This window comes from Haemaphysalis longicornis, unplaced genomic scaffold, assembly GCF_048455015.1.
Source record: "Haemaphysalis longicornis isolate Haplotype H1 unplaced genomic scaffold, Haemaphysalis longicornis Haplotype H1 scaffold_2, whole genome shotgun sequence".
In the NCBI taxonomy this organism is placed as follows: domain Eukaryota; kingdom Metazoa; phylum Arthropoda; class Arachnida; order Ixodida; family Ixodidae; genus Haemaphysalis; species Haemaphysalis longicornis.
Window position 1 is genome coordinate 232,793,006 of NW_027526295.1, and position 23,537 is coordinate 232,816,542.

A 23,537-nucleotide genomic window follows, 5' to 3' on the forward strand; every position below is an offset into this window, starting at 1 on the left:
TGACAACGGCTTCGCCTTCGCTTCGGCACCGGCAAGTCGGCTTGAGCGTGAAGAGAAAACAAACGGTAGCAACGGGACTTGAGCCCTCGCTAACACACCAGATTGGCCCAAATGAGCTCCCATTTGCTCCACTGGGCCGCTGGCTGAGGGGTTCTGAAGTGCACCTTGGCCTAAACGAAGTCCGGTAAATGCTGCGAGCCTCGTCGGTGCATCCGTGAACAGCACGTTGTCAAGAGCTTGTCACACAGAGACCGCGATGTCACTCGCAGCATGGCTCGTCGTCTGAAGTGATCGTAGCTGCTTGTGCGCGACGTCTCTGGCCTACGCACCGCACAGGTAAAGTAAAGGTTTGAAATTCGGACCGCGAGCATTGTAGTTTGCTCAACAGATCGGTGCTACGCTATCCTACAAAAGGTCTTGCCAAGTACGGGTTGCAGTCTGGCTGCGTCGATACATTGTCTGTTTTCTTGTCTGTGCATGTTGCGTTTGGTTGTAATTAAGCATCAAGTGAAGAGCTGGTTTGTGTCAAGCTACGGAGAGTGCGGTTTTCGAAGGTTTACGTCCTGATCATTTTCGCGTGTGTGCGTGCTGTTTGGGCAATTGCCCGTGGTTATCAGCGCACCGCAAATGCCTGCATTATCTCCACATTTCAGTGCACCGTCAGCATGTCCACCATGGAGACTGAGTCTTTGGCCGAGCGCATTTTGCAAGACCTTGGAAACGTCTTCAAAAGGGAGCCAGTCGTGTACGTATTGCAGACTTCGTAATGCTGACGATTACTGTCGCTCAGGAACATGACTCGTCGCTTACTGAATGTTTTTGTGGTACTAATGGACTTTCAAATTACCCGCGCAGGAAAGAATTTGACGTTGTCCCAGTGAGCAACTCGTCTTGTAACCGCAGTCCAGTGGTGTGTGTTGACGGACACCTCGCACTGGGAAGCTGGTGTGTTCCCCATGTGTATGGCTATGCATACACAAGGCTGCTTGAGGCACGCAACAACATTGTAAGGCATGGTAAGTACGTTCCATCTGCAGCTTCGAGGGCCTCATTATAAACCATTAACAAAAGTCGCTGTGTAAGCTGCTTCTGAAATTTTATTGCATTGTGAAAACTGATGTCATTAGCAGGAGCTAGGTGATACTTGCTTAATGCCACGTAGCCTCCTTGTTGAGCATAGTCTGTTTTGTTATCTCCTTTATGGTTGTGGCTATCAAACATTGCAATTCCAGAAACTGAAACGGAACTGTCTGGTACAAGCGATGTGTCACCAGCGATACAGCTGAGCCTAAAATGAAGCTTTTGAGTCTTCAGAGGATTTCAAGGATTCGAAGTAGTATATGTAGGAAAGGGGCTAGAATATTTAAGGTTACCTTTATAAAAAACTAGCCACTGAAGAAACCTTTGCATGCAGACAGGCATTCCGAAGTAACCAAATGGGGAGAGTGATGCTGAATTGCATTTCAGTGCAATAGAGCAGCTTTGGTAGTGACACGCTAGAATAAGCCATGCATGTTTGCAAGCCATACCATGTAGTACCCAGCAGCTATCCATCTATTGATTTTATTGGCAGTATATATAGAACGCTGCTCTTTGCTGCACGCTTTCTCCCAGAGAGGGGGGCAGCTCGTGACGTTTCATGTGGCAGGATCTAATGTATCACAGGCCATGGAGTTTTCTCTTTTTCTCGGCAGTGTGGAGTAGTCTATTCCTGGTGCGGTTCAAAACAAGGCAGGCATTGGTACCTGCTCATAAGCATGTGCTCGGGTTGGTAGGGCGTTTTTGAAGCAATAAACGTTCGCTGTAGAGGGGTGTGGTTGGAAGTAAACTATCGTGTTTGTCACTCCAACTCCGAAGGCACTCGAAACACATACACACAAAGACACCGATACGCAACATACATGTTAACTCTTTCGCTACCGCCGGAAAATGGACCAATTTTAGGGGTCCAAGAAAACATTTTTTTTTCCTGCTAAAAAATTGGTTAGGCACTAACTGCAGGAACACAAAATGCAGATGATCTAACAGCCTTTCCAATAACACCAGTTTTTAAAAGGTTTTTATATATCATAGTTGTAAAAAAAAATATCAAAATCAAAATTTTTGTCAAGTTGCTGAAAAAAATGATAAAAAAGGAGTTGTGTATATTAAACTACCGGTAGTAGAAAAAAATTAGAATATACATTTTGTAGGAAAACATTTCAAAAACACGCTCTAGAAAAAATGTCGACTTGCGCGGAACAGTTTGTCAGATATAAAAAAAAAAATGTTAGCATGCACGGTGCTTGTGTCATGCGGTGAAGCCCAACCTCCAATTAAAAATGTGCAATTTTGGGTGGTTTCCTGGAATAAATCTGGCGGTTTGTCATTATCAGAGGCACCCATTTGCCCTCACATAACATAAAAACATCTTGTCAATGGCTGACTTTGCATTTACAACGAGCACAATATTTGGGACAAGCACGCGATGCGGAAAAAAACATGCATGAAGTTGAAAACGGAACGCCGTGGCTGATGCTTGATGTCGTTCACGGTCAGTTACCTCTCAAAACATAAAGCTGAGCTTTATTATCATCTTCTTACTTGCAATTGTAGCCTTGCTCGCAAAAATGAGGTACGATGAGCTAGAATCGTGCCCTGTGATCTTTGGCCGAGTAGCAGTTGCGCGATGAAAAAGATCAGCACAACGAGCCTCTTCTATTGCAGCGTCACCTAACATTTTTCAAATGAAACAGTACAAAAACTTATCGGAGACTCCGTCTGAATAGACAGTTCAACTAAGCAGCAACATTAGACACCCGGATATACCCTCGCATGGAAACGAAACTGGAAGGCGAACAGCTGGCAGTGTAAGGCCGTTTTGAAGCGCTGTCCTCAGCGGAACAGATATCTGGTGACTGGGTGTGATCTTTTGACTTGCATCTGAAGTTCTTATCGCAGAAATTGGGTTAGGGTGGGGGAAATCAGGAGCGGCGTGCTTTGTTCGAGGATCAGTCGCGGACGCTCCAGGCACTATGGCAGGTAGCCTTGAAGTTGGGTAACTGTGTAGTAGCGCTAAATATGAATTTTGCGATGCGGAAACGAAGCCGAAACTGTTGTAAACTGTTTGCGAATGGTCCTGGGGTAAGTATAACTACCACAGAACTTAGAACAACGTGCGCAAAGGCAATAAAACTGCCTAAAATCATAAAGTAGCTTTGCAACCAGGCACTGCTTGACATTTTCAGCGGATTTCTGGGATTATTACTGTCAGAGCGCGAACCTGACGATTGAAAATCATTTGCTAGTTCCCCATTTACGCCCTGATAGCAAAAAACAAGCGCTGGTGCAGAGTAATTACGAGTTGCACGCATTCTTCGTTGGAAGCAGTGACGCGCGATGACCACGCCCCTTTTCCAACACCCAGGTGATTCAAAAGCGTGTCAAAAATCACGTTTCCGTTGCAAAAATGAAAACAAAACTGATTTTGAAAGGCCATTTTCTGATCTAACTCCAAACAGCTTTACTTGTTCGAGAAACGCCTGGAACGCTACGAAAAGGCGCTCCCAAAAGTATCGATCAAATTGATCGATTTGGATAGGCGCGGTAGTGAAAGAGTTACGGCATAAAAGTCGTTAGTTCACAGCACGGATGACGGCAAATCAACCCCGCAAATGCGAGAAGTAAACTGTGACGTCGATCAGCAACAGCCAATAGGACGTCCACTGCTGTAATGACGTAATTAAAGTGGTGCATAATGAGGGAAATTGAAGAGAGTGGGGTTGGCTTTTCCACGTCTTTCACAAAGTTTTGCGAGCGTACCGCTTCGCATGCACGTGTAATATTTGGCTCAGGTATTCCTGGCAGTAATCTAAACATTGCGCAGGTTTATTAGCACTGCTCAAAGCGTGCTGCAGGGTCCCCTTAAAGGGGCCATGCAAACAAAATACAGTCGAGCCCGCTTATAACGAAGACATCGGGAAACCAAAATCAGTTCGTTATATCCGCTTTTCGTTATATCTGGACACAAAATCTATGTATACTAATGGTAACGGGAAACGAAGATCTGTTCGTTATAGCCGCTATTTCGTTAAAACCGGGTTCGCTATAAGTGGGCTATACTGTACAAGTTTGTTCTATTTGAAAGATTTAGTGTTTTATAGTGTTCTCAGTGCTTGTCCGGCATCAAACAATGCTTTATTCACTGAGAAGTTATACATTTTAAGCCAAAATTTCAATTCTCCACTAAAACATGTATTTTAGTGACGTCTAACAATGACGTATGCGGAGCCGGCCCTTAAAACTAAAAATAGCCTGCTGAACCGGGCTGCTGCCATCTTGCAGACGGCCATTTGGATATCTTGTTTATCACCCACTTTCATGGATGGCGCTGCAATACCGGTGAACTGCCAGTGTTCGCACTTGCTTCTGCCCAGACTTCTATACCTGCCGTATTTTTTATTAGGGTTCATACAAATAATTTCCTAAAACATAAGCTATGACTCTGCAAAATCATCATGCAAGTTACCATGCCACTTATGTCAGCTGGTCAGTGTTGTGTCGGGCAAGTCCAACATATCCGACGGTTGTGTTAGAAGTGTCAGCCGGCAAAGTGCCGCACTAATTGCTTCGGTGTTTACGTGCTCGTTCGTAACTTTAATTGTTCACCCTACAATTCTTACTGCTAAAAAAAGTAATGGGCCCTAAATTTAAGCGCAAATGGCTCATTCGGCAAGCTTATAAGCCCTGCCTAATGTGTGTTTGCTTTTGCGGGCCTCAGCCAATCGCACAGCTGAGCATATGACATCATAGGTTCTGTTACGGGAAATGAGCCAGTGCGTCTCATGGCCATTCCCTTTCTTTTCCCCTGAAGTTTATATTTTTCCCCTGAAGTGAAGTTTACATTAAAATTGGTGTCAGTATGATTTTAGCAAGGCAATCTTTCGAATGACCAAACTTGGGTTTTGTCTGCATGGCCCCTTTAAGCAATCTGCTGGTAAAGTTTCCAACGACGTCTGTCATATTGGTGCGATAAATACCCCAAGCATTCTGATTGAAGGAACATAAAAAGAAGCAGTGGAGGGAGAGCATCAGCGCCAGCATGCGCAGGTGTGTTTACTGGCGTTAATCTGATGCAGTGCTACAATGCAGCACAGCCACTTCGTCTGAAAATTACATCTGCATTTGTGCTCACTTGGCATTCTTTCTGCTTTTCTCATAACCAGGAAACTATATAAAGGTGTGGCATGCTTTCACAGTCACCCACTGCAAGCAAGTATTGTCTCGCTTTTGCCTAACTCCCACTTAGGAATGAAATTGGGGCCTTCTGTCATTGTACGTTGCTCACTCGTGTAAGAACTGACATTGAATTTAGTGCAAAAGTTAATGTATCGTTGACTAGGTTACCTCACAATTGACATCATTGAAGAGGTTATCCTAGGAATAATATTGTGATCAAGTTATCTCATGAATGTGTTCGGTCAGAGAGGCATAAAATGTGCAGCTAAGTTATTGTGTCTTATGGGAACGCATGGTTCTTCTGCTGCAGAAAAGGAGGTTGTGCTTGGCTGGTCAAGAATTGTAATTCTCATCAACCCAGACATGCAACTGGCATGGAACATCAGGTAGGCAGCATTCTGTTACCAATAGGCTCGTTTTGCTGTAATGCCATCTTAATAAAAGAACCCTTTCTCTTTTGTCCCAGGAAGGAGCTGTTTTTGTGCAAGCAAACAACGTTCCAAGAGGAACTCAAGTTTTCCCAACTTGTCCTCACGCGGAAGCCAAAATGTTCAGAGGTGTTCTCACACAGGTGAGGCTAGCTTGGTCCTGCAACCATGCCTAGGCGTTTCAAAAGACACAGAAGAGGCATACCTCAGGAAAAGTTGAAGCTTCTTTCTCAAACCCACTCAGTTTCTTTTTCTTTTTGAAGCCTCCTTACTTAGTTTGGTCGCTGAGAGCCGAGGCAGGCTCACTTTCACTCTGAGCAGGTGGCTCGACGTACAAGTGGGTTATAAGCTTTACATTTCAGCTCTACCAACATGTTAATCGGCGGTGTCACTTTTCCCAACCTTCAACATTATTAAACACACATGTGCATGTGAGTGTAATGTCTCTACACTGGCCACTTCGTGAGATGCATAAGCCTGTGATGTGGCAATATATAACAGCGTATCAAAATCTTGCTACAGAGGTGCCTACAGGCAAGAGGCTGAGCAGAAGACTCGTGCCAAAACATGCTTTCATGCTCAACCGAATGAAAGTGAAGCACTTCATGTGAAGTGAAGCACCTCTTGTTTGTAGGCAACCTGTGGGGTCATTTTGATATGCTGCCATATGTCGTCGCATCACATGCTCATACATCTCACAGAGTGGCCAGTGTAGAGACGTTGCACTCCTGTGCACATGTGTATGCAATAAAGTTGAAGATCAATAAATTTTCACAATAACTGCATTGCGATTGCAGTTATATAATTATGCTGAAGGTTGGGAAAAGTGACATTCAAGAAAGCATAAATTATGGAACCTGAACACTTAAACAGGCTTTATGGGAGCTACAAAGACAATCAAGCGACTCTAAAAACATGGCCAGCAACTCTCACAAGAAATAGGTGAGCGTATGTTCAAGCGTGTATTTACCCCCTGCAATGACCTGGCATGCGTTTAATGGCATACAGCAATGCCATGGCGCCTGGGGAAGCCATGCGGATGCCTAAGAAGATAAATATTTTGGTAGGAGGAACAACTGCGTATGCGCCGCCTTGTTTAATACTTGTTCTTCCCCCCTTACACATTCGTGGACCTTAAACTGCCCTGTTATGCAAAACGAACTGTACCAAGGTTACTGCATCGATAAGGTTTTTGCTTTCACTTGGTATTCAAGACCCAAGCAAGCACAGCAGCACTGCATCTTAAGCCAAAAGTGTTTCTGGTCATTTGGATTATGCTTTGAAAAGCATAAGATCTTGACCCATATGAGTTAACATATGCGTGAGTTCTGAACCTGTATGATCTTTGAGCCTCTGCGGGATCTGAGCAAAAATGAACTGTGTTCCCTGACATGTCCACATGAGCCACAGACTCTTGGCGAGTTCCAAGCTTTTGGGAATTGTGAATGGTGAAATTTTTGTGTGGGTGAAATTTTTCACTGGCTAGTGAGCCTGAGTTTGAATGAGCATGCTGAGCTGGAGTGAGCCTTGCTTAGCACATAAGCCTGACTGTGAGTGAAACAAAATTAAAAAAAAAATTGTGCGAGTTTGGTAGATGGCTTGATCTTTGGCAAACTATGTTGCTGTTATAATTTGTGTGATAATCATGCAACATTTACACATCGTAGTTCACTGTGAGCACACATTCCCCTTGTTCAGCCAATGCAGAAGTCAAGCGTTGGTCTGCCAACACAAAAATTGGAACCTTATTCTTTGCGGAAGGTACATATGTATATTTTTTCAACATGTTCTGTGCAACAATTTCTGAAAATACATTTGGCTTAATGATCAAGTTTTAACTCTTTTGTGACCGCGCCTATTCAGAATCGTTCAATTTGAACGATACCTTGGGAGCCCCTTTTCGTAGTGTTCCAGGCGTTGCTGGAACGAGTAAATCTGTTTGGAGTTAGCTCAGAAAATCCCCTTTCAAAATCAGTGTTCTTTGCATTTTTGCAACAAAAATGTGATTTTTGACTTGCATTTGCATCACCTAGGTGTGGAAAAGGGGCGTGGTCACCTCACGTCAATGCTACGAACGAAGAATGCGCGCCACTCATAATTACTCTGCATCAGCATTTGGTTTTTGTTATCAAGGCACGAATGGTGAATTAGCAAATGATTTTCAGTCGTCAGGTTTGCACTCTGACAGTAAAAATCCCTGAAATCGGCTGAAGCATTGCCTGTTTGCAAAGCTACTTTGTGATTTCAGGCAGTTCTATTGTCTTTGCGCACGTTGTTCTAAGTTTTGTTGTAGCTCTGCTTACAACAGGACCATTCGCAAACAGTTCAAAACAGTTTCGGTTTCGTTTCTGCATTGCGAAATCCATACGTATTTGGCGCTACTACGCAGTCACCCAACTTCAAGCCCACCTGCCATGGCGCCCTCAGCGTCTGTGACTCATCCTCGAAAAAAGCTTGCCGCTCCTGATTTCACCCAATCCGAACCCAATTTCTGCGACAAGAACTTCCGATGCGAGAAGGATAACACCCAGTCGCCAGATATCTGTTATAACGAGAAGAGCACTTCAAACCAACCTTACACACTGCCAGCTGTTTGCCTGCCAGTTTCGTTTCCATACGAGGGTATCTCTGGGGGTCTAGTGTTGCCTCTTAGTTGAACTGTCTCTTCCGTCGGAGTCTACAATAAGTTTTGTACTTTTTCATTTCAAAAATGTTATGTGGCACTGCAATGCAGGAGGCTCGCAGTGCTGATCTTTTTTATCGTGCAACAGCTACTCAGCCAAAGTTTCCAGGGCACGATTCTAGCACATCGCACCTCATTCCTGCAAGCAAGGCTACAATAGCGAGTCAAAAGATGATAATAAGGCACTAATTTATGTTTTGAGAGATAACTGACAGTGAACGTCATCAACCACGGAGTTCTGTTTTCAACTTCAACTTCATGCATGTTTTTCCGCACCGCGTGCTTGTCGCAAATACTGTGCTCGCCGTAAATGCAAATTCAGTCATTGACAAGATGTTTTTACGTTATGTGGGGGCAAATTGGTGCCTCAGATAATGTCAAACAGCCAGATGTCTTCCAGGAAACCACCCAAAATTGCACATTTTGAAATGGAGGTTGGACTTCACCGCAGGGCACGAGCACCATGCGTGCTAACATTTTTTTTTTTTTAGCTCACAAACTGTTCCGTGCAAGTCGACATGTTTTCTGGGGGATGTTTTCGGAATGTTTTCCAACAAAATGTATATTCTAATTTTTTTCTACTACTGATGGTTTGCTATACACAGTTCCTTTTTTATCATTTTCTTCGACAACTTGACAAAAATTTCGATTTCGATATTTTTCTTCGCAACTATGATGCATGAAAACATTTAAGACTGGTGTTATTGGAAAGGCCATTAAATAATCTGCATTTTGTGTTCCTGTAATTAGTGCCTAACGAATTTTTTTAGCAGAAAAAATATGTTTTCTTGGAACCCTAAAAATCAATCAATTTTCCCGCGGTCACGAAAGAGTTAAACATGTCGCTGCTTTAAAAAAAAAACATTTATGGTTGACTTTGTTGTGTCCAGCTCTGTAACCTTTACATGTGTTCAAGGCTGCTGTGCCATGCTTGCCCTAAGTAAATGTGCCTGTTCCAGGCGGTGGCTCATGGAACACAACCTCCCAAGTTACACCACTGACCGTGCCAACAACATTCTTCAAGAGGAGCTCAAAGTGTGCATCATGGCTGCAGAAAAATATCGGTGCAACTATTATGCCTGGACATACAGGATATGGCTGATGGACACATTTGTCCATGGGAACCCTCTTGTGAGTAAATGTTCTCCTCTGCTTTGAAGGTGTAAGGTGGCTATCACGTAGTAAAGCTGGCTTTTCTTGCACTGCACGGTAGTGTGAGGCAGACACTTATGCTTGATTTCAATGGCAGATACGGAGCGGTCGCCAATCTCTGCCAGGTGCTTGACGCTGGTTTTAGAACGCACCCGCTTTCGCCGGAGCATAATGTCAAAGTGTGGCTGGAACGCGAATTTCCCGGTAGCCTCCGCTTCGGACACTTCCAAAGCATTTGCTTGCCTGCACACTCTATCTCCTTTTCCGCTCTCAGTGAAGCCCTACACCGCCCTTGTCGAAGGTTTGTTCAGCCTCTTTGCAGGTTGGCGGGCAGCAAGAGTTGAAGGCGCGATAATTTGCCACGTTCATTTAGTCGTCATCGCAGCTGGGGCGGTATTCTCGGGTTTTGTCCGTTCTGTGTTGTTTTCAAAAGTGTCCATTTTGAGCAAGCCCTGATTGGCCAAAAGCGAACACCCGGATGTGACGCCATGCAAGCACGGCGGAACTATGAGCTGCGGCTTCTCGGAGCAGACGATTTTTCGTCGCCTTGTTGTTGGTTCGCTGGCGGAACAATAAACACATAAAAGATAGTTTAAAACAGGTGTAGTCATTTCAAATGTGTTTACAGGAACAGTTGCGCAAAAGTCAACCCAAAGCCTGCCTTCAACTGAAGGTATTTTGCAACAAAACTAATGCGAAACGGAAAAACACGAGAATACTGCCCCTGGACTTGTCACTGCCTGAGGTGGACTTGCTACCCAAGTAGCAAGAGCTTGAGAACAGCGCAGTGTGCAGCATCTTTTCTCTCTTTGTGAATGCTGCATGCACTCGTCAACAGTGGATACCATGGCGGGTCAGAAAGATGAGTAGACTGGAAGCTAACGATGACATCACATGGAAGGAAAAAACGTCCTTCGAGTTGTGGTCAAATCCACCTATTTTGGAGCGCAACTTTTCTTGCTCCTTTGAGCAACCGGGGCTGAGTCATTGCTCTTGACCTGCCCTTGAAAGAGCATTGTTGCTTCCGATCTGCCATTGGGACACTTTTGCTCCAAGGGGTTCAAAAATGCTGCCCTGAAAGTGTTCTGTATGTGTCATTGGAATCCAACAATTGTAGCTGTGCCAGCCTTGGAAACCCGTCTGCCTGCCGTCTGAGGATTACAACTGGGAAGACCGCCTGTTGTGCAAATTATACCAGTAGCATGCCGAGAGGGGAAGAACCTGTGTTTGCCCACAAGTCTGTGGCAGCCATAAGTTAGGCGAATGACAGGAGTAGCCCCGTGAACAGATGTTCATTTCCCTGGCTCTGCATTTTGCAGTCACTACTAATTAGGTTTGGTGCTGACGATGCTCTAGCCACTTGGTTCTGTTGTAGCTGCAATGGTAGCAACCTTTGTCCAGGAGCCAGAAAATACAATACTCTGGCCAATAGCAAAATGTGTGCAAAGTGATGTCAAGCCAGAGGTTGTGCGTTACGTGCACAAGACAATTCACAATCTGAACTTGCGTGTAACTATTCGCGGTGAGATGTTTGAGTGGCGCCCCCCGGCTCCTAACGTCAGCTTTGGGACTCGCACCGCTGCCGTCTGCTGCACTCCGCTTGTGAGGGGCAGCAGTGCATGTGCTAGAAACCACCCGTTTCAATGCTTTAGTGCATTAAAAAGCGTATTTCCAGTAATTCAGTTATTTTGCCAGCTTCTAACATCTTTGAATAATCTCAAGCTGTATCCCGCACAAGTTCGCAGCACATGAGGAGAAGGAAGGGAACAACTTTCTTAAGAGCATTGGTGAGAAGATCGCTTGTAACTCATCCTTTCTTGCTTATTTGCGAGGTTCAGTGCTTTGAGCTCCTCAATAAGTATTCAAAATGCGCAGTCTTCCTTAAAGTATTTTTGAGGTGCTCCTATAAAGACTAAACAGTCTGTAATGCTACGCGCCAAGCAGCGGGCCCCTACACGCGCATCGCACAGCAGGATATAAAACGGCTGTCTTCTATTTCTTTCATCGTTGTTGACCGGTATCAGATGAATGTTTTTTCTGTGCCCAACATTTTAATTTTTTTACCGTCACAAATGTCCTATGAAGAGGTTTGGGGATGTTTGGGAGGCTCACAGAGTTTGTGTGGACATTTTCTTCAAGCTGTAGGGCATACATTCCCTTCTCCAAAAATTGGCTTTTGTTATGGCTGCGTGCAAGAAGGTGCACATCTCCAGCATGCGTTGTTTGTTCACATGAAAATACAATGAGAAGGTTTGTGCTACTCCACCGTGAAACGGCGGGGACTCCCCCAGGAAGGACGCCGCGGACTCCCCCAGGAAGCAATCCAGCATTTGTTTTTCACTTATATTTCTATGGCGTTGAGAATCCTCGAACCACTTGTTGACTATCTGTAATGAGTCGAAGGAGTGCCATCGAACATGCCCTCTCCCTCCGGGTCCCCCGTGCAGATGCTGGAGTCTGAGATCCAGCTGACGCGAGAGTGGGTGCGGAGCCACGTGTCGGACTGCAGCGGCTTCCACTACCGGCAGTACCTGCTGCGGCGCGTGGGGAGTGTGCCGCTGCTCGTCAAGGAGGTGGCCCTGTGCGAGGAGCTGTGCCTGGCCTTCCCGGGCCACGAGGCCATCTGGCAGCACCGGCGCTTCTGCCTCTGGCACCTGCACCCCGCGCCGGCCAACGGGGAGACGCAGCCGAAGAAGGCCCGCGGCTCGGCCAACTGGGCCGTCGCCGAGGAGGCCTTCCTCCAGCGGGCCGCGGGCGCCGGGGAGTGGCAGGACGTGCTGGTGGCGCGACACGTCCGCTGGCTGCGCAGTGTCCTCGGCTGGACGGGGGCCGCGCCGTGACCGGCTGCCAGCCGGCCCGGATCGGAAGGGGGACTGTGATCGTGCGTCTCGGCGGCTCCTGGAGTTAGTCAGAGCGGAGCCGTGCACCACTTTGGCGGGCGGCCCAAGTGGCACAGCGAAGGGCCAAATATGCAGAACAAAGGGGTTTGCTGGACACTGTTTGTGGCGCTGCGGTTTGGTCGACGTCACTTGTGACATTGTTAGTGGTGCAGCTTGTGCTGGTGGTGTTGTTATTGACAGGAAGGAAAAGGTATCAGCTCGGGCATGTCGCAGGGCGTCTTTTAGTTGTTGCTAACCATGAGCTGTTGACATGCGTGGTGTTGTTATTTGTGTTGCGCAAGCTGTTTGGCTTGCACATACAGGGTCTCCAGAAGTTTTCTTGTCCCCTCTTTCTGGATGACCTGGTAAGGCGCACGCGGGGTTTCTACCTAAAGGCATACCTAGAGACTTTGTTCTCTTTCTATCCAGGCTGTCTGTGGCAAAGTCTGCAGGCAGAATTTTAGTCGTACGCAAACGGAGTGTAGCTTGTAGACACTGTTAGTTGAAAGTTGCTGGTGGAAATTTAACTTGTGCCTGCGTGAAGGCAGCACTGTTTCTTCAGAAGTAGGGTGCAGCCCTTTTTTAGGACCAGGCTTTTTGCTCGTGAGGCGTGAAAAGAAGGGGTTGCTCTGCTTAGTACAGCAGTCTGGATGATGCAATGTGCGGCAAGAAAATAAAGGAAGGGTTCGCTCATGGCTCTAATAACTAATTCGGCTGGCAGGGCTGTGTTCCATGACCGAAAGGTGTTAAGCAGCTTCAGTGCAAAACAAGTGTGTTCTGAAGAATACCTTGAAGGTGGGAATGTCAGTGCGGTCTTATTGTCTTATTTTGCAGTAAAGAACTCGTACTGGAAGCTCCATAAAAAGCTTCTTTCTGCTTGTTGTGGCAAGATGTACAACAAGCCTATTGACAAAGGACGCGTGCTCCTCTATCATTCATATGGGGTGATGCTATTTTGCAGGCCAAAGTTTTGATGCTGCACTTGGCGGTCCAGAGTAAAAATAATTGCCCACGCTTCTCCTGAAAACTGTATCACCGAAGGGATAATGTATTTGCAGTTGACCTAGGACAGATCGGGGTGAGGAAGGAACTGTCTCTGGTTGTTTTGGGCTGATGATGAAATGTCTTGACACTATAATGTTATCACATTGTCCTCACTTATCTTATCTACATTTAACACTGATTTTAAACTTCTCTTGCAAAACAAGGCACGAGGCTTGCTGGAAATTAGGAAGCAAGTCAGGGGAGGTAGGACCGAACTCTGGTGATATAACTTGCAAAGTGGCGGCAATATTAAATCTAAAGCTCACGAAAGCCGCTTTTCAACATTGGTGCATGTGAAGTCCTTATGCCTAATATTGCTATAAGATGGAAGTGGCACTGAACTTTTTTTAAAACATTTTTTAGTGTCAGTCTTTCGTGAACACAACCAATGCTCATTCACAGGGATTTTATATTTATGCATGCTAACATCGTGGACTTGTGACCTTTGTGCTATGTATGTTTCGTTTGTCCACGCTTAATGACTTCTTAGTGCTCCTACATGCCATTTTTATTAAGTTTATGTAATGGGACTGTATTGCGATTGCACCATGTCGTACATCATTCAAAGTAGCTGATTAGGTTAACCTTTCCCTTTGTTCCAACATGAGCCTGCATTGATATTTTTAAGTGCGGCACGGTAAAATTTGCTTGTCATGTGATCATGATCGGTTGCCGTGCATCATGAGGTGCCAACTTGCAATACCTAAATTTACATAAATTCAGATGCAGTTTGCAAATGGCATTCCCATAATTTCACTTTTTTATACGAGTGGAAAGCATGGCAGTTTCGTTACGGGGGGGGGGGGGGCAGTTTCGTTACGGGGGGGGGGGGGGGGGGGCAAAAGCAAATTGAACCATTGAGGGTTCACTGGTATCCTGTTGTGGTACCCAGTGCAAGTTTGTGGGACATGAGTAGCTCCTCTAAATACACTAAGAGGGAACCTGCATGCCGTTGTATTTTAAGCAGTAATAGGGTGTCCTTAACGCCAGCTCTGTCCAGCCCGAATGGCTCCAATTATGGGGGGATACATTGGCCACCTCAAAAAGCAGAAGTGAGGGAGCCGTGTTCTTGTATTGTTGTTCGCACCCATGACGCATCTCTCTCCTGATTTGGGAACCGTGCAGAGTTTCTGCTGGTTAGTGTGGCTTGTCGTGTTTCGCCGTCCATTTGGCTCATTCTGAGTGTCGAGTTGCGCCTTGGTGCTTTGTCTCACGTGATTGCCGCAGCATCGACAACACTTGTGTGCAGCTCATTGCAGTCCAAGATCTGTGATTCCCTAGAGCGCCCGAGGCCTGAATGTGTGAATGGCCAGCGATATGTTGTGCATGCTGCCAGTTTAGTTGCGTGCAGCATGCGACAGCTGTTTTGCTCCTGCTCTCGTTCAGCAGTGTTGCAGAAGGTTTACATGTAGCCTTTGATTTTATTTATGAGCTGTACACTTTAGGCATATAAGGCCTTGTGCTTTGAATGTAGTCATTTTATTACATGGCTAGCTGATTTAGTGTGACACTCGGACCTTGCATTGAATGGTGACTTTGGTGGAGCGAGGAGTTTCCTCACAACGGTTGCAGTGCATGCACTGCTTATGGAGAAATGTGCCATCTCTTTTTGTTGATGCATCCTTCCTTTGGCCAGTATGTGGTTTTGTATGAGAAGTTTAATAGTCTGCAAGAAATTTGGTGCCCACTTTTTCGCGTTTTCATGAGCACAGTGACGTTCCACACAACTGTAAAATTTCCGTTTTTAGGCACATGACTACCTGTTTTTCCCCTTTAGGAGCAGGAAAATTTCTGACATATTTCCTGTTATTTATTGATAGCTATTTTATTTTTGTGTGGGACTCTGGCTCATGGCAGCATGTGAATCTATAGTTATGCGTTGGAGCGAAACAAGTTGACAAAGTACGATAAATTATCTGCGATTGTAATACATGTTCTAACTGCGTGTGTTATCACCAGAGAGTTTAAGATGGCATGAATGAAAATCTGGCGTGTTATGGCACTGTGAAGCACAGCAAAGAGCACAAGGGATGTAGGAGACAAGGACCGGCGCTGTGATGGAGTATGTTATAATGGAGTACCAACTAGCTCGTACCCATATGTTGTCTGGTGTGTTAGATCTTTGTCCACCACTTTAAGAATCGGTAGATTCGTGGCTAGTTTCGAACTCGAAAAATTGCAGTGGCTGGTCCAGATTACACAAGCTGAAAATTGTTTAAAGCAGTACAAGGATATACATCTGTTAAGGAAATGCATCCTTTATTGAAATTTTCTCTCAACTTGTAAAAGTTTCATCCAAACTAACGTGAATTCCCGATTCCCTTTCCTGCTCAATTGACAGTTCCCTGAAATATGGGGAAATCCTTTCCATGGAACATCATCACTGAATGCTGAGCGTGAGTCATGTTGCATCGATAAATTCAGCTGTGGTATTTTTTTGTATTGCTACGTGTGGATTGTCCAAACAATTTGCAGGCCTGATTCCTCATTTGAAAAAAACAGGTGAGGAAACGATGTCAGGATAGGGGTGCACTAATACACACGCAAACACACACAGATATATGTATATGTATATATACGTAATACATGCCCCAGCGTATACACCGTACTCGCATTCCCGCTGCACATCAATCCAGGTGGTACCAGTGCTCCTGAGAGGGCCTAAGGAATATTTGTCCTCAAGAGAGACCAGAAGTGTTATCGCGACCCCCTGGTAGGAGCAGGATTGAGTTGGGATGGAGTGAATTCCAGTGTGAGTGCGCTGCTGGTCTTCACCACATCATGCACGGCTTGTATATCACATTGTTATGAAATGCAAACTGTCAATGCTAAAATCTTGATTGCCCTAGGTGTGTGGTAAGTTGCAAGCCGAGAAGTGTTGGAGGTGACGAGGTGGACTTTACTGTGTTGAAAAATGAGTCGCAAATGATAGCAAGGAAGCCATGGATGCCCAAGTTCCTTTCCTTATGTCGTAAATATGGCCTGTTGGAGCTTTTTGTTCACCCTCTTGTAAAGAGTTTGCTCTCGATTCAACAACAGCTGTTTGCATGTTTTTGAGTGCACAACTGTGCATTCCATCTGACAACAGAGGTTTCGTTCAAGCAATACAGTAGGTCAATAGTTAAAAACTCGAGACGGAAGACTATTTACCATGTGTGTGCGCAGTACAAACTGTTGTACGTGTCTGTTGTTGACCTAGCTGTATATTTTTGCTTGGCGCTGTGACAGCGAAGCCTATCAGTCTTGTTGAAATAAAATGCAAAAGTCTTTTTACATGTGCGTGCTGTATTTTAAAGACGATAGTCTTTCTTGTGCTACTTAAATGCAGAAATTTTTGTCTGTCTGTCTGTCTGCCAGTCTGTCTGATTCGATTCAGCCACCTGGCCAAAGTGAAACAAACTGCACAATACGTTTATATACCCACAGCCAAATCGAAACTTCTAAGTCCTTTGTTAATGTTCGTACTTTGTTAAACATTTTTGAACAAGAACAATACGTTGTGCCAGTATGAGGCGAGAAATCAATACATAGGTGATATTTGCAGTGTTCCTTTGCAAAAAATTTATGGATGCTCGATTTTTGCAATAGCGAATTCTACATCCACTGCAGAAAAAAAAAATTGACTCCATCGCCTGCTGCTTCCCGTGCCACAATAGCTTCTGGTGTCATTTTAAGAAGGCTGTGGCTAGCGTTCCGTCCAGACGGAACGGAGCGCTGCGGGTTATCCTTCCGTCCAGACGGAATACAACTGAGAGCTTAGCGTTCCGTCCAGACGGAGCCAGCGTGAAATTTGTACAGTTCCGTCCAGACGAAACCGGCTGATTAGACACCATGCTCAGTCGTCAAATTTGGTGTAGAGGGTGCGCCTTGGATAATGGCACTCTTGTACCGGGTTCGATTCCCCCCAGACATGCTTTTTTTTTGCGTGGTTGTGCAAGCGTTTTGTAACAGCTAACTTCACGCCCTCTTTACAATTGACGCGGTGAGAGCAGTCGGTCTTGGTTTTTGCACTCAACCGGCCGCTCCGCTACCGGAGCCAAGGCCGACGTATCCATCGCCACAGTTCCGATCATCTGTAGTTCATAATAGTGATTATGATTACTAATTATCGGTTATTCTGGCTAGTCAATAGAGAGTTTTAGCATAGCGTTACCGTGTCTACGTTACCGTTTACTGTGTTTGCGGGAGTCGGCATTGGTATAAAAATTTTTATACCAAATGCTTGCTTTTTGATACCGCCTTTCGTGGTTTTTGTCATGCATGATGTTACATGGATGGCTAGTGATGCTGATGCATCAGGTATAGCCTGTAGATATCCCTCCTGGAGAAGTCATTAACCAATTGAGGAATTTAGGAGCACAGGATCTCTCAGATGCCGGTCATACGTGTTGCATAAAAATTTTCCACATTCAACTTCAATGGGTGCCATTAGTTGGCATTTTTGTTTTAGTTTTGTTTGCTTTGAACACTGGCAAACATGCTTCATTGCAAGCGATACATAACAGTTACACAGCAGCGCAGGAATTAAAGTAGAGACAAATATTTTGTCATGTGTAAAGATTCATTTATCTAAGTGTTCTGAAAAATGAATTTCAGAGAAGAAATGCATTTGCCTTTTAACAGCAGAGCTTAGGGTTTGTCCTATGGTGTTCGCAAAAAAAAAAAAGAAAAAAAAGAAAAGAAAAATCCAGCGCACGAGCGTGTGCCTCGCGTGAGATGCTCTTGGCGTCGACCAGCTAGAACTTCGAGAACACTCTTCCCAGCGTTTGTGGGGTGATCTCACATGCTCTTCAACTCGCCAGTTTCTGTGTGTTAGTGCCTTAAATGGGAAGCACAGACGCCAAGTTCGCAAAGCCGGTTGCCGCAGGTTCTAGCGCGCGCTAATGCAGTACAATTGGGGAGAGATGTGAAAGCCTGCGGACAAAGTGATCCAGGCCTGCCAGTCATGGAGAACTTTCAACGGCAAGCTCGGAAATATATCTAAGGTGCAACAGCCGGGTCTCCGACGAAGGGAGAGGGGCTGCCATCTCTGCTGTTTCTCCAGCCAGCACCACTAGTGCAAGCTACGCCAATTTTTTTTTTTTTACTGGTGTGTTTTAGAATGTAATGTAAGAATAGCAAATATGAAATCCACAGAAACGTAACTACTAACCTTTCTTTAATGTCATACAACAGCTTTGGTTCGCCGCCACAAGTGTCAAACTTCACTGCTGACCCGCGAGGTTCACAAGCAAGGCAGCAAACCGGGGTTACCCATACAAAAGAAACACAAAACAGAGATGTGCCCACCAAGGTTACAGTCCTATGGCAGCTATGTTAAAACCTAAGTGATAAAATTTGGCACTTTGGTGTGGCACCGGTTGTAAATGTACAAAAAGCTCTAATGCTCATGCTGAAAATACACTCCACCCATATTGAACAAGCACAGAAGAAAACTGCAAATTTGCATTTCCACAACAGCCTTGTATCAGCAGCACATGCACTGAGCTCATGCTGCAAACATGCGAAAAAATTTCGTTCGTTCATGAGTAGAGACTCCATTTTGTCAAGTGCGGCCTTGGCAAGGCTGCCAAACCTCTTCGACATGTCTAATATTCCTTGTTCAGCTTGCTATGAGCATGCAATAAACTGGCAAAAAAAGTAACAGGACAGAAAGACACAAGACAAAGTGCAGACTTGGTCCTCTAACTTTGTGCCTTGTTGCTTCAATCCACGTGATGTGCCGGCTTTGCACATTCAACAGGACCGTGAACAGGACACACTTCCGACAAGCTCTGTCGAATCCAATTATGGTATGGCTAATGGCTAGCCAGCAGGAGCTTCTTGTTCTCTTTCATTGCGGATGTAATTTTCATTTTGGACAAGTGTGTTCACATTCTCTGATCTTCCTGAAACGGTCTGTATATGCGAAATAATGGGAATACGAAATTGTTACCTTTGCCGACACACCGCCGAAATAAAAACAGGGACAGGGGTCCGGAACACGCGACAATAGATGTACGGTATTGCGTTACAAACTGTTGACACCAGTTTTATCTCTCTACGATTGCCAGAAGCACCAAATCATGATCCGTATGATTTTTCGTACGGGGTATGCGGAAAACATACGGAAAACATATGTTGCCGTATTCCACGCTTTAATTAACACAGAAGCGCGAAAACTGTGGCAAACGTTTCAATTCTGATAAATCATCTTATTCTTTTGTTTGTGGAAAGATTATCGGCATTAGTTCTGCCTGGGTGCACAATACTCCTTTTGAATTTCGCACATACGGAGCGTTTTGCTAGGGCTTTTTCTTCACCATTCACACGTATACACGAAGACACAATTAGACAAAGAAGCGAATGCGAGCCAATGAGATGCTCTGACAGACGCTTCCAGACTCTTAAAACTACCAGCGAGTCTACTTGAGGCACACATACCATTAATTAAGTCACCTTTAGTATATTTTGAAAAATGAACACTTTTAAAGTACACCAGAGATGAGGCAAGTTACTTTGAAATACCAGTTTGCAGGCAGTGGGTATTTGAAGGTGAGTGGCGTAAGGTTGGTCGAGGCAGTGCAAGTTACTATAAGGCCCATAAGTCAGCAGATGTACATTTATATAGCTCCCCACTGCAGTAGTATGTTTCAAATTATTTTTAAAGATGATTAGTGAACACAGATGTCTCTAAAGCGCAGCCTTGACTGTATCGCATGTTCCGAGTGCTATAAGCGATATTTTTGGCAGTAGCATCTGTAATCTAAGAATCGGGTATCAGTTGTGCTTGGATCACGTGCACGATACCACAGAGTCGTATTGTGTATGTTATGATTTATACTAAGAACTCCCTGCAGAAAATGCACTGCACTCTGCATTTTCCCGAGACTCGGTAACTCTGACAGTCAACTACAGATGCCCAAGCTGTGGTGTTCAAATTGAATTTGCTGACAAACTACAGAAGCCAAGCAACAAACATTTGAAAAAGCTGCATGGGCGGCACATGGGTGGCAAAGTTTAGGTTTCCATATCACAGCCCGAGGTCCAATGTTTTGTTATTTTTTCCACTGGCAAAAACAGTACGGTAATTCAGTGACAGAATATGGGAGGGACAACCTAATTTTTTAATATGTGTTCGTATTCCCTGCACGTAAAAAAAAAATAAGAGTGAAGGCGATAAGTATATTTGGAAATTGTGTTTGTAAGCTTGTTGAATTTATGAGTAATTAGGTTACATTAGCACATTTGTCAGTGTCCGCCGGGTTTCACATAAAAGTAAAGACCGACCACGCTTGTGTTATTGCAACATTTCTATCTGAATTTTGTTTGGAATCTGTTGCGGTCGGTAGGAACATAAACGACCGTTACAATGTACGAGTGTCTTATGTAGTCGGAGCATGTTCACCAGGTTTTTTGGAAGTGAACAAGAGCAACTGCAATGCTGTCAACACATCTATTCGGATGTGGAGAAGCACCAGGTAATGTTCAAGGAATCATTTGTTTTTGCACAGTGCATAAAACGAAGCTTCAGACCATGATTCTCCTCTTGCATTTCTACAGATGGAGGAATAAGCAGCTCATGCCCAGTTAATAAATTTCTTCGTGGCACATAAATAAAGAAAACTTTGTTCGAATGCTAAAATGCCTTGCAGGTCATATTAGCTAGAATCGCAGTGTAGCTAGAATTGTGGCTTGCGGGTGCAAAGCTAAAATAGCATATGCGGAGCTGCAACTTAGCTTGGAGAGGAGTTGCGGAGCAGCTTTCTACATGCCTTATCAAAGTAAGACAATGTAGCTGGCCTGGGTGGCTCTAATCTCAGCACACCATAATGCTCCTGTCCAGTGTAGTCAACTAAATGCCAGACGGCTGAAAAAACTCAGTCAGCTTCCCACCACAGCGAGGCTGTGCAGCAGCCCTGGTTTTTGCAAAGTCAAGCTGGATAAAGACAGTGACAGAATGAGATAAAAGTAGCAAGTGGGAAGAACAATGAAATCCTGTGTTTCGAGGTGTTTGCAGTCTTACTGTAAGAATGCCGTTGCTGCTATATACTTTGAAGAGGGAATTACAAACGGAGCTCGTTCCCTGATTGAGCGGTATCGGTAGCCCTGCTGAACACTCTTTCTTTTAAAAGATGATTTATGCTTCAAGCAAGAAGGCTGCGTCGGGAATCCCGGGAGAAGGCACTGCTCGTGGGTTACATTAATGGCAGTCCAGCTGCGTGAAGATTGGATTATTGAAGAATGAATTAGAAGAGGTGAGTGATGTTCGCAGTGCCAAATCGCTATATCCCTTCACACTTACAATAAAAGGTCAGCGACATATTGGGCAACCAATGTGCGAATTGAATCTCATTTTATGCGTGTCACGGGAACTTGTAAGGGGTTCATGCACAAACGCGCACACTCATGAGTACTTTTCTGTTGTTTCCACTCGTTGGTCGCCACCTTAGCCAGGTCCGTCTAGGGCGACGTAATGCTCGACACAAGCTCCCAATGCTTATTTCTAGACTTGGTTGTCTCGTGGGAGTAGCGGTTTACTCACATGCTTTAGTCTGGTCTATCTAAGCAGATACAACAGCCAAAGATGATCGGGGTGTTCTATGCGAGCACGTACCCTGGGATCTCCTACATCTTTCTATTAGGCGTCAATGCTCGGCTTCGCGATAGAGGCATGTAAGCGAGAGCGCCAAGAAACGCGGCCCCTTCGTCAGCCCTGGCAGCAGTCTTGAGGCTGCGTTGCAAGCGGAGACGCCCGTTTGGCAGAAGGGCCGCCCTTCACGCAGCTTTAGTTCGAGTCCACAGGCACGGTCAGGCCTTGTCCTCGTCGGAGGTGGCGTGGCTACCCGCGCGTCGGCACGATGCGCAGCAGCCTTGTCGGAAGTACGGGTAACTACACAGGCGGGCCTGTACCACCAGCGCACAGCGAGTCCGCGTGTCCCTGCAGCCCCGGTCTTCGGCCGTCTCGGCGGGGCACGCCGACAGGCCGCACGCGCGCCGAGCCGAAGGGCGCGACGACTCGACGCACGCGTCGGTGCTCGCCGTGTTCCCTCCGACGTCCAGGCACAGCGACTGGCGCGTCTGGCTGCCCCGACCACCGCACGAGCTCGAGCACTGCAATCGACAAGAGGACAAGGGAAAGCGAATTGAGAGTGAACCTTAACAAAGTGTACTGTTGGGCGAGTTGGTCGTTCATTGTAAAAGATGCTGCAGCGCGAAATAAAACACGGACACAGAAAGACGACGGGACGAGCGCTGACTTCGAACTAAATTCATTACGACGAACCTTGCAGCTTTTATGCACATTCTTCATGTTAACATAACTACAAAAAATAATACTATGGTTGTGTAATACTAGAGATTAGAATTTTTTTGTAGTTATGTTAGCATGAAGAATGTGTATAAAAGGTGCAAGGTTCATCGTAATAAATTTAGTTGGAAGTCAGCGCTCGTCCCGTCGTCTTTCTGTGTCCGTGTTTAATTTCGCTCTGTAGGATCTTTTTTTTTTACAATGAGAGTGAACCACGCGCATCGATCTCTGCGGTTCACGTTCTCTTGCGGACCCACTGGCTTACTTCTCGCCACCTGTTGTTCGGTGGGATGTGCGCTATAATACGGCATGTACACAAGAAGGAAGGTCGGTAGTACGCCCCAATGGTGTGTGTGTGTGGACACGTACGGTGCTCCATGCGGACGTGTGCCACTCTGGCGCGCAGGGCGTAGAGCAGGGCTCGGTGGAGAGAGGCCGCTCGGCGGCGGCGCAGTGGCCCTCCGGGAGAACCTGAGTCCAGCGGCCGCCTTGCTGGCCAACGCACAGCACCTGTCGCTCACGGGTTCCGTTGCCGCAGCCGGGAAGGCACTGCGAACCACGAGAGAACGTGTTGTCAAACCGCGACGTCATGATTACCTGCACGCAGCCGCGGGCAGGGGACGTCTTCTCAACTAAGGTGTGCGAATATTCGGAATATTTAATGTCAGAGCGAATAGCACAATATAAGATTCGGTTTCGAATGAAATTCCCCTACTTAAAAATAACGAATGTTTTCGAAGTATTTCGAAGCTCGAACACGGATGTGTTGTACTCCGACCCCTATAGGATGCATAAAATTATGCCTCCTTCAAAACCGGAAATGCTCTCTAGTAACACGAGCAACA

At 45.6% G+C, this 23,537-nt stretch overlaps 2 protein-coding genes across 3 annotated transcripts in view; one reads left to right on the top strand and one right to left on the bottom strand.

The window, feature by feature from the left end:
- Positions 1–43: 43 nt before the first annotated feature.
- On the top strand, positions 44–14,197 carry Temp (protein prenyltransferase alpha subunit repeat-containing protein tempura). The gene is made up of 7 exons (XM_077699687.1): positions 44–336; positions 654–745; positions 856–1,016; positions 5,528–5,603; positions 5,684–5,788; positions 9,288–9,459; positions 11,928–14,197. The coding sequence occupies exons 2-7, from the start codon at positions 666–668 to the stop codon at positions 12,318–12,320; spliced, it is 987 nt and encodes a 328-aa protein (XP_077555813.1). The 5' UTR covers positions 44–336; positions 654–665; the 3' UTR covers positions 12,321–14,197.
- A 4,347-nt stretch (positions 14,198–18,544) lies between these two features.
- LOC144170114 (ADAMTS-like protein 4) overlaps positions 18,545–23,537 on the bottom strand; it is a 74,140-nt gene continuing 69,147 nt past the window's right edge. For both annotated transcript variants that reach the window (XM_077699690.1, XM_077699689.1), the window contains exons 14-15: positions 23,062–23,241; positions 18,545–22,496 (exon numbers count right to left, since the gene is read on the bottom strand). In XM_077699690.1, coding sequence (XP_077555816.1) covers positions 22,194–22,496; positions 23,062–23,241 — 483 coding nt within the window. In that variant the 3' untranslated portion in view covers positions 18,545–22,193. The remainder of the gene's footprint in view (positions 22,497–23,061; positions 23,242–23,537) is intronic.